This window comes from Sebastes fasciatus, chromosome 9 (assembly GCF_043250625.1).
Source record: "Sebastes fasciatus isolate fSebFas1 chromosome 9, fSebFas1.pri, whole genome shotgun sequence".
Classification (NCBI taxonomy): Eukaryota; Metazoa; Chordata; class Actinopteri; order Perciformes; family Sebastidae; genus Sebastes; species Sebastes fasciatus.
Genome location: NC_133803.1, coordinates 35,610,813 through 35,621,496, shown reverse-complemented (window position 1 = coordinate 35,621,496; position 10,684 = coordinate 35,610,813). Strand labels below are relative to the sequence as shown.

Sequence of the window (10,684 nt, the reverse complement as noted above, 5' to 3'; positions counted from 1 at the left end):
GAAGACTTGTAACACTGAAATAATTCCCTGAAAATGTAGTTTAAAGGGACAGCGTGGAGGATTTGGTGGCATCTAGTGGTGTGGTTGCAGATTGCATCCAGCTGAGTTGCCCTCCACTCACTCCTTCCTGTCTAAGACTAACGTGAGCCGGCGAGCACAAAACCGTGATAACGCCGTTCTCCTCGCTCAGAGGCCATCCATACCATAATAACACTACTTTAGGAGCAACGTGGAAGTCAGACGGTGACTGTCGGTACCACCGCAGTTTCACCAGCGTGTTGGAGAACTACGGAGAACTACGGAGGCCTCCAGGTAACGTAGAAACATGAAAGTGTCTCTCTGGAGTCAGAGTTTGGTTTGTCTGTTCGGGGCTACTGTAGAAACATGGCGGTAAAACATGATAATGCGTAAACGCAAATTAGTTTTAATGCCACTAATTTCTTTAATGCAACTTGTGATTTGACCTCTGACCTCCAGATGAGGCTTTCTGGACAAGATCTGTCATTGTTTTGTGTTGTTCATTAACTTACAATAATAAATATATACATACATTTACATAAAGCAGCATATTAGTCCACTCCCATGTTGATAAGAGGATTAAATACTGGACTGATCTCCCTTTAAGGTTCATTTAGAACAGATAAATCATGTGTATTTCTTCAGAAATACTCTGAAAGAAAAGGTGAGTCAGAAGAAGACGAGGAGGAAACAAGGCTGCCATCTGCTGGAGAAAATAAAGACATGACTATTATATATATACTGTATATATATGTATATATATACAGTATATATTCAGTATACAGTATATACTGAATGTCTGTTCATGAATTCATACAAGCTGGTGAAAATGGATTTTTTTAATGGCTGTTGAATGAAGGTCGTTGGTTCGATCCCCGGCTGCTCCGGGTCACATGTCTATGTGTTCTTGAGCAAGACACTTAACCCCAAATTGCTCCCGGAGGCAGAGCCATCGGTGTGTGAATGAGTATTTAGATTAGATCCTGATGGGCAAAGTTGGCACCTTAGTAGCCTCTGCCATCAGTGTATGAATGTGTGTGTGAATGGGTGAATACTGACATGTAGTGTAAAGAGCTTTGAGTGGTCAGAAGACTAGAAAAGAGATGTATGAAAGCAATTCCATTTTACCATAACATCTAAACTATTAAAAATGCAAAGGAATAAATCACTTCACTTATTGTGGAACAAGTTGCTCCTCGAGGCGGCAAACTGTTCTTTCATCATAGATTCATCTGGTGATATCCTGTTTATAATCTAAGTTAAAATGTTATGTTTAATATTATACATTCTTAAACTGCAAAGATGAAATACCTACAAGAATGTGTTGGAAATAAAGCAAAGAATTATATATTACAAAGTTTATAATAACCAACGAGAATCTACTTTTTCCTCCGCTGTATTAAAATGGCATCAAGTCTAATTTCTGAAAATATTCAGCATTATAACCTATAGTAGTTAATTACTAGAGATATTTATCACTTCTTATGGTAAAATCATATCTTCATGTTTGTTTTTCCCACTATATTTCAAACTGAAGTCGAGGCTGCAGGAAGAAAAACCACAAAAACACGAGATGAGTTTTATGAAACGTCTATTTACAGGAAATATGAACATTTACAGTCCTCTTCTGGATCAACATTTATTTAAAAGAAATATACAAAACTATTTAAAAAGTAACAATACAATATATTTACATCCATTTAGTTTTAAAACATGATAAAAATTGTACAATTTAAAGCGTCGCAGTTTCTTTTTTTTGGCGTCAGAAGTGTTGGTCGCTCACAGACGACAACAGTCAGACGCCTGGTGACACTTCCTGGTTGATTGTTGAAGCAGCGTTCAACAGTCAGACGCCTGGTGACACTTCCTGGTTGATTGTTGAAGCAGCGTTCAACAGTCAGACGCCTGGTGACACTTCCTGGTTTGATTGTCCCAGCAGTGTTCAACAAGTGCTTCAGTGAGTTCATTCAGTCGTTCTGCAGGTAACAAAGCTGTAAAACGCTCTGAGCCGTGGCGGGAGGCCGGTCCAGAGAGAGTTAAAACATCCAGTGAATAATAATAAAACCTCAGTAGAGCGCCGTCACAGGCGCCGGATGTTCCTCTTGCTGCGAGCGCTGCCCGGGATGATCGGGATGATGGTGTTGGCGGTGGGGAAGCAGAGCCGGGGCTGCACCACCCTGCAGGGGGTCGAGCCGTGGAAGGCCTCCCGGCAGTGAGTGCAGAAGTCGAAGCCACAGTTGAGGCGCGTGCACGTGGCCCTCTGGACCTCGGCCAGGTGCGTCGCTGGTGAGCCGCAGCGTTTGCAGGGACGCAGAGACTCGTGCTGCTTCAGACTGCTGGCGGCCTGGACGGAGGAAGAAGAAGATAACATGAATGTTTGTTAAAGTCAGGGCTGCAGGGAAATACTTTCATTGTTGATTAATCGATTAGTTGTTTGGTCTATAAAATGTCAGAAAAGGGTGTTGATCAATGTTTCCTAGAGCCCAAGATGACTGTCCCAGAGGAGGAAAGAAACCAGAAAATATTCACGTTTAAGAAGCTGCTATCAGTTTTGACCTTTTATTTTTCTTTAAAAAAAATGACTCAAATCGATCAAAATAGTGGGCGAGTTAGGGAGAGGGAGTTAACAGTTCACAACTAATCGATTAATCGTTGCAGCTCTAGTTAAAGTCCAAAGAATGAAATGCCATCTTCCATGGCGTGAATCTGATTTCAGAGGACAGTGAATGTGTTTGGTCTAAACGATATGAGCCTCGATATGCAGTAAACTTCCTGGATTACTCGACACTCGCTCCAAAGTCTCCACACATAACATCACTACTTTATACCAGCAGGGCTGCAGCAACCAGACGATTCATAGAAAACTATTTAAAGTCCTTTTTTTAAACTTTCACTTAAAAATGCTAAACTTTTAATGGTTCCAGGTTCTCACAGTACAGTCCATTTAATATGTTTGGACTGTTGGGTCAAACAGAACAAGACGTTTGTTGACGTCATCGTTGGATTCAGGAGAATCTGATGAGACATTTTCACCGTTTTCTGATGTTTTAAAGACCAATAATGTGAATAATCATCGAGGCTCACCTTCATGTATTCATTGAAGCGTGTACATTGGGGTTTGGGCGTGCTGCCCTTCTGAGAGACAGCAGTCCGTCTGTTGACCCTGCAGCTCGGGGTGGATGAGGAAGAGGAGGATGAAGATGATGGAGTACTTGAGGAGGCCAGGGTCTGCATGCAGGACAGCACCACCCTGGACACCGCTACGTCTCTAGTCAGACCACAACCCTTCTGTCTCAGAGAGCTACTCGACCCCTAAAGAAAACAAATATAAACGGTGACAAGTCAGAACATGAAAGAGTTTCAGACAACTCAGTGAGCACACGTGTGTGTGTGTGTGTGTGTGTGTGTGCGTTTCCTCACCCTGAGTGCCTGCTCGGCTCTTTGACTCCTGCTCAGAGCTGCTGTATCCTCACAGATGATCCTCCTCCATGTCCTGCTCACTTTCTTACAGCTGTGAGGAGAGAAAACGTGAACACATGATGAATATAGACGAGAAGAAAAGCAGTAACTAAGAAGAGAAAATATTCTCTTCATTAAAACTCTGTTAACTTTTACTTCCATACACATTTTAAAAAGAACCTCTCAGAATATGTGAGAACAGGTTCAATGCTCTTCTTTAATCTGAGCTACCTGTAACTTCTGCTGATAAAGGATCAACTTTGGGGTAAAACAGCATTTATTCCTGATGTAACCCGACGTGTTTCCTTAAAGATATAAAATAGTTTTACAGCTTGTTGTGTTTGTTGTTAGGCAGACTGATAAAACACAACTTTATCGCCCTTGAAGCAGAACCAGACCAGCCCATCAGTCATCCCTTGTGAATATGAACCCCCCCCCCCTCTCTCTGTCCACACAGGGAAGCATGTTGTAGTTTACCTGATGAGGTCCATGTCTCCCAGCAGGGACAGGATGTTGGTCAGGATGTTTCTCATGTTCCTGGCGAGCAGACATGAAAACACGTCGACGTACTCCAGGCCCATCTGGCCTCCGATCACCCGATCCAAGAGATGATCCTCTGCTACCTTTGTGACGATGCTCCAGTCGTACCTGAGACAACAACGACAGGAAAACATAAATCAGTTATTTACTGAACATTTTATAGTCTAATTAAGAACTGAAACAAGGAATCAAACCTGAACTTAGTTGTTGTTGTGGAGCTACGCTGTCCTGAGAATAACCTGATGAAATGAGACCCCAAAATGGATCTCAGGCATTTGTCTGCCGATGTTTTACAAGAGGGAATATTGGATGTTTATGGTTCTGGTCCTAACCCTTAACATGGTTTCATTGGATATAAGACAATGATGGCACGATCTTGAGAAGGCAGTTCACGCTTTTATTCGCTCGAGACTTGATTAATGTGATGCACTGTATGTTGGTCTCAACCAGTCTTCCCTCGCGTGCCTCCAACTTGTGCAAAATGCTGCTGCTCGCTTTTTAACTAACATTTCCAGACGTGAACAGGCACTGACCAAGAACTGGTTACTTACCACCTCGGGTGTACAACTTTTGTGCGTCTGTGCACAACAGGAGGAAGTAAAAGTCACAATATGAGAATGTAATCCTACCTCTTATTCCTCCGATAGCTCTTGGCCAGCTCTTCACACACAGCCCGCTGGAACTTCAGTATGGGCAGGTTGGGGTCGTCGTGATGGTCGGACGGGGTGGACGACACTGCTGTTCTCCTCTTAGGACGATCCACAGGAGTGGAGGTTGGACGGTTACAGTCTGTCCTCCCTTGACATTTGGAGGGAGAATTGTTTGGCGTTTTGTCTTGATGTGTAGTGGCAGCAGAAGGCAGCAAGGTCACGGTGGGTTTTCCCTGGACATGTTCATCATCTTCATCCACATGATGATCATCAATCTGACTGTTGTGCAGAGACAGATAGCCGCTGTCCTCAAACGCCTCATCCACAGTCTTGTCATGCTCCCTGCCAGTGCTGTTCTCCTTGTTGTGGACTGCTCTGGTGGTGTTGTTGAGAGAGAACAACACACTGGTCAATCCTGCAGGTTTGATGGGTGGTGGGGGTTCTTTCACTGGGGAAGCTTTAAGGTGTAACATCCTGGACTCTGCAGCAGCATAGCTTTTCTCCACACTGTTGGCCATGGCAGCTTCGGAGCGAGGGACTTTCATGATGACTTTCTAACAGTAAAACATACACTGTGCAGTCTGTAGATTTCTGGACAAGAGAAGAGAAAACAGGAGCTGGTGTTAGGTTTTAAATGTGTTTTGTGTTGTTAATTGATTTCCAATAATAAATATATACATACATTTGCATAAAGCAAGTAGATTTTGTCCACTCCCATTTTGATAAGAGTATTAAATACTTGTCAAATCTCCCTTTAATAGGTTTTTAATGTGGATTAAAGCAGGTAACAGAGCTGGTGTTGGTGGTTTTAATGTGGATTAAAGCAGGTAACACAGAGCTGGTGTTAGTGGTTTTAATGTGGATTAAAGCAGGTAAAACAGAGCTGGTGTTAGTGGTTTTAATGTGGATTAAAGCAGGTAACACAGAGCTGGTGTTAGTGGTTTTAATGTGGATTAAAGCAGGTAACACAGAGCTGGTGTTAGTGGTTTTAATGTGGATTAAAGCAGGTAACACAGAGCTGGTGTTAGTGGTTTTAATGTGGATTAAAGCAGGTAACACAGAGCTGGTGTTGGTGGTTTTAATGTGGATTAAAGCAGGTAACACAGAGCTGGTGTTAGTGGTTTTAATGTGGATTAAAGCAGGTAAAACAGAGCTGGTGTTAGTGGTTTTAATGTGGATTAAAGCAGGTAACACAGAGCTGGTGTTAGTGGTTTTAATGTGGATTAAAGCAGGTAACACAGAGCTGGTGTTGGTGGTTTTAATGTGGATTAAAGCAGGTAACACAGAGCTGGTGTTAGTGGTTTTAATGTGGATTAAAGCAGGTAACACAGAGCTGGTGTTAGTGGTTTTAATGTGGATTAAAGCAGGTAACACAGAGCTGGTGTTAGTGGTTTTAATGTGGATTAAAGCAGGTAAAACAGAGCTGGTGTTAGTGGTTTTAATGTGGATTAAAGCAGGTAAAACAGAGCTGGTGTTAGTGGTTTTAATGTGGATTAAAGCAGGTAACACAGAGCTGGTGTTAGTGGTTTTAATGTGGATTAAAGCAGGTAACACAGAGCTGGTGTTGGTGGTTTTAATGTGGATTAAAGCAGGTAACAGAGCTGGTGTTAGTGGTTTTAATGTGGATTAAAGCAGGTAACACAGAGCTGGTGTTAGTGGTTTTAATGTGGATTAAAGCAGGTAACACAGAGCTGGTGTTAGTGGTTTTAATGTGGATTAAAGCAGGTAACACAGAGCTGGTGTTAGTGGTTTTAATGTGGATTAAAGCAGGTAACACAGAGCTGGTGTTGGTGGTTTTAATGTGGATTAAAGCAGGTAACACAGAGCTGGTGTTAGTGGTTTTAATGTGGATTAAAGCAGGTAACACAGAGCTGGTGTTAGTGGTTTTAATGTGGATTAAAGCAGGTAACACAGAGCTGGTGTTGGTGGTTTTAATGTGGATTAAAGCAGGTAACACAGAGCTGGTGTTAGTGGTTTTAATGTGGATTAAAGCAGGTAACACAGAGCTGGTGTTGGTGGTTTTAATGTGGATTAAAGCAGGTAACACAGAGCTGGTGTTGGTTATGTGATTAAAGCAGGTAAAACTGAGCTGGTTGGTTTTAATGTGGATTAAAGCAGGTAACACAGAGCTGGTGTTAGTGGTTTTAATGTGGATTAAAGCAGGTAACACAGAGCTGGTGTTGGTGGTTTTAATGTGGATTAAAGCAGGTAACACGAGCTGGTGTTAGTGGTTTTTAATGTGGATTAAAGCAGGTAACACAGAGCTGGTGTTAGTGGTTTTAATGTGGATTAAAGCAGGTAACACAGAGCTGGTGTTAGTGGTTTTAATGTGGATTAAAGCAGGTAACACAGAGCTGGTGTTAGTGGTTTTAATGTGGATTAAAGCAGGTAACACAGAGCTGGTGTTAGTGGTTTTAATGTGGATTAAAGCAGGTAACACAGAGCTGGTGTTAGTGGTTTTAATGTGGATTAAAGCAGGTAACACAGAGCTGGTGTTAGTGGTTTTAATGTGGATTAAAGCAGGTAACACAGAGCTGGTGTTGGTGGTTTTAATGTGGATTAAAGCAGGTAAACAGAGCTGGTGTTAGTGGTTTTAATGTGGATTAAAGCAGGTAACACAGAGCTGGTGTTAGTGGTTTTAATGTGGATTAAAGCAGGTAACACAGAGCTGGTGTTAGTGGTTTTAATGTGGATTAAAGCAGGTAACACAGAGCTGGTGTTAGTGGTTTTAATGTGGATTAAAGCAGGTACACAGAGCTGTGTTGGTGGTTTTAATGTGGATTAAAGCAGGTAACACAGAGCTGGATAGTAATGTGGATTAAAGACAGTAACACAGAGCTGGTGTTGGTGGTTTTAATGTGGATTAAAGCAGGTAACACAGAGCTGGTAGTTAGTGGTTTTCATGTGGATTAAAGCCGGTAACACAGAGAAAGCAGGTAACACAGAGCTGGTGTTGGTGGTTTTAATGTGGATTAAAGCAGGTAACACAGAGCTGGTGTTAGTGGTTTTAATGTGGATTAAAGCAGGTAACAGAGCTGGTGTTGGTGGTTTTAATGTGGATTAAAGCAGGTAACAGAGCTGGTGTTAGTGGTTTTAATGTGGATTAAAGCAGGTAACAGAGCTGGTGTTGGTGGTTTTAATGTGGATTAAAGCAGGTAACAGAGCTGGTGTTAGTGGTTTTAATGTGGATTAAAGCAGGTAAAACAGAGCTGGTGTTAGTGGTTTTAATGTGGATTAAAGCAGGTAAAACAGAGCTGGTGTTAGTGGTTTTAATGTGGATTAAAGCAGGTAACAGAGCTGGTGTTAGTGGTTTTAATGTGGATTAAAGCAGGTAAAACAGAGCTGGTGTTAGTGGTTTTAATGTGGATTAAAGCAGGTAACACAGAGCTGGTGTTAGTGGTTTTAATGTGGATTAAAGCAGGTAACAGAGCTGGTGTTAGTGGTTTTAATGGGACTGTGCAGCAGATCTTCTCTACATGTGATCCAGCTCAGTTTATCTTATCTTACTACTAATGGAGGGAAACTGTTCCTGACATGAAAGACATTAATGACATATTGACTATAATGCTATTAAACTGTTAACATAAACTCTAAATGTAGTTGTTGACTCTTCTGTCATATATATATATATATATTTGAATAATTGATTTTGGCGCGAGGCAGCTGATTTGGTGGGAAACGTGTCGGTGACCTGCAGAGACTCAGAGACCAGGTTACTGTGTTTCCATGTGAAGTCACTGGGTTATGTTATAATAAACATGAGGGGACATGATGTGAGCACATTAACAGGTCGATACTTCATGTTAACATTAAGCTCTTATAGTAACGGAGCTGTGTTTACCCGCTACACGGAGCTGCTAACCGAACTAGCCGGTGACCTGCAGACACAGACTCAGTTATCTGTGTTTCCATGTGAAGTCACTGGGTTATGTTATAATATACATGAGGGGACATGATGTGAGCACATTAACAGGTTAATAATAAACATTACAGGTTAATCTGAGCGGATTAACCGCCTGCAGCTAACTGACTGAATGAAGCAGCTCTGAACGCTACAAACACCATCAATACTCAACACTCTGCTCGGGAGTATTGTTAGTAGTGTTACATTTAGAGTTAATTACAAACAGCTGACCAACTAGACAGCATGTAGCCTCCTGCTAACATGATAGATAGAACAGGTCATCGTGTATCTGTGGAGGTCTATGGAGTAGATAGTGAACACTCTGTGGAGGTCTATGGAGTAGATAGTGAACACTCTGTGGAGGTCTATGGAGTAGATAGTGAACACTCTGTGGAGGTCTATGGAGTAGATAGTGAACACTCTGTGGAGGTCTATGGAGTAGATAGTGAACACATTTAATGTGACTTCTGTTAGCATCTGTTAGCTAACGATGCTAACCTGTGTAGTTTAGTCTCTTACCTTCTGTTAGTTAGTGATGCTGATCCAGAGCAGACTCTTGTTTCCCTCCTTTAGCCGCTGAGCTAGCTGTTCGCTGTTAGCTGTTCGCTGTGTGTTCAGCTCTTCTCCTCCTGTTCTAAAGCTCTCTCTGATCAGCGGTCATCTACCTGAGCTAGCTGTTCGCTGTTAGCTGTTCGCTGTGTGTTCAGCGGTCACTTTCTGCCTCTATTTGAAATCCGTGCCTAAAAGGCGCCGACCAATCAGAGCACAGTGTGTTAACCAATCACAGCACAGAAGGGGCTGACCAATCACAGCTCAGTGTGTTAACCAATCACAGCGCAGAAGGAGCTGGCCAATCAGAGCTCAGAGGGCGTTCCCCCCTTTAAACCATCAGCCGAGATCTCATGTTGGTGTGATGACGTCAGCGCGCAGTCGACGTGGTCCCACGTGTATTTACCATCCGACGTGAAACACGGAGAGAATAAAGTACATAAGGATGTTTGTACCTGCAGGACTGAAGATCTGAAACTACGACTGCTCTTTCTTTACTTTATTTATTCTCTCTGTTTTGTTTTATACATATTTCATTTCATTTTATTTTGTAATGAGGACTAGGAAGAAAAAGAGAGAAAAAAATATATAAATATTATATATAAATATAATAATAAATAAATATATATACCAGATATAAACTACCAGGAGATGAAGAAAACTGTTAACAACGGGACCATTCAAAATGTGAATATAGTGTAAAAAGTGCTAAAGTGCTGGATAATCAAATATAGGAGATATACAGTAGAGACCAGGGGATTCAGATATGGAATGTAATACAGGATGAGAACTGAAGTAGAGAGTTTTTTAAATAGACTAAAGTACAGAATAAAGCTGTACATTGTTGGTAGAATACAGTGAAACCAGTCTATAGAGGAGCAGAGTAGAGCAGAAAGTATAATGTGAGAACGATGTGACATGGTGTAAAGGGGGTTTCTGATCAACCACAGAGGATTATAATCTGCATACTCCTCTTGACTTTCTGGTGCTCTAGAACGAGTTTCAGCTCTTTGTTTAGCTGCAGGTCCACTTCTAACTTCTGTCAGGAGTCCCACTGTTTGAAGAAAAGGACCAATAGACTGCAGCCATTCACATCCCAGTCCAGTTCACACCTCCGTCTGGAATGTGTGAAGTGGCTCTTTCACTGAAACCAGGTGGAAGTTGGGGGGGAGGTGCAGGATGCGGTAGTTCAGTTTGGATACAGTAAGATACTTTCTGTGTCTCACTCTCAACTTTTCACTTAATGATGTTTGTTGTGCTTTACAGGCAAAGACGACAAAGGGGCCAGATCCTTACCCACCTCATAACTAAAACATTAGGGATTTCTCAGTAGCATATAGGCCTATATTTGTTTTATTTATTTATTTATTTTATTTATGCAAGGTTAAAGGAATACATACACATACTTGTAAAGCGACATACAGGCAGCTGTAACAACATATATAAACAAAAAAACATAAAACATATCTTCATATACATACAACCAACCTCATATATAAATACATATATACATATATCTATATCTACACACACATTCATATACATGTCTTAGGCACATTCGCTT

The 10,684-nt window shown here is 41.6% G+C and overlaps 1 protein-coding gene across 1 annotated transcript; it reads right to left on the bottom strand.

The window, feature by feature from the left end:
- Positions 1 to 1,855: 1,855 nt before the first annotated feature.
- On the bottom strand, positions 1,856 to 9,279 carry fbxo5 (F-box protein 5). Its single transcript, XM_074647427.1, has 6 exons — positions 9,091 to 9,279; positions 4,647 to 5,258; positions 3,955 to 4,125; positions 3,439 to 3,529; positions 3,103 to 3,330; positions 1,856 to 2,362 (listed from the first exon to the last, which is right to left on the bottom strand). The coding sequence occupies exons 2-6, from the start codon at positions 5,210 to 5,212 to the stop codon at positions 2,099 to 2,101; spliced, it is 1,320 nt and encodes a 439-aa protein (XP_074503528.1). The 5' UTR covers positions 5,213 to 5,258; positions 9,091 to 9,279; the 3' UTR covers positions 1,856 to 2,098.
- Between the last annotated feature and the right edge of the window lie 1,405 nt (positions 9,280 to 10,684).

Excerpts from the sequence above, each read along its gene's own strand:
- fbxo5 (XM_074647427.1), bottom strand. The coding sequence starts at position 5,212 with ATGAAAGTCCCTCGCTCCGAAGCTGCCATGGCCAACAGTGTGGAGAAA. Across the intron at positions 3,530-3,954 it reads GGAGACATGGACCTCATCAG|CTGTAAGAAAGTGAGCAGGA; the intron begins GTAAACTACAAC and ends CTCTCCTCACAG. Across the intron at positions 3,331-3,438 it reads GAGCCGAGCAGGCACTCAGG|GGGTCGAGTAGCTCTCTGAG; the intron begins GTGAGGAAACGC and ends TGTTTTCTTTAG.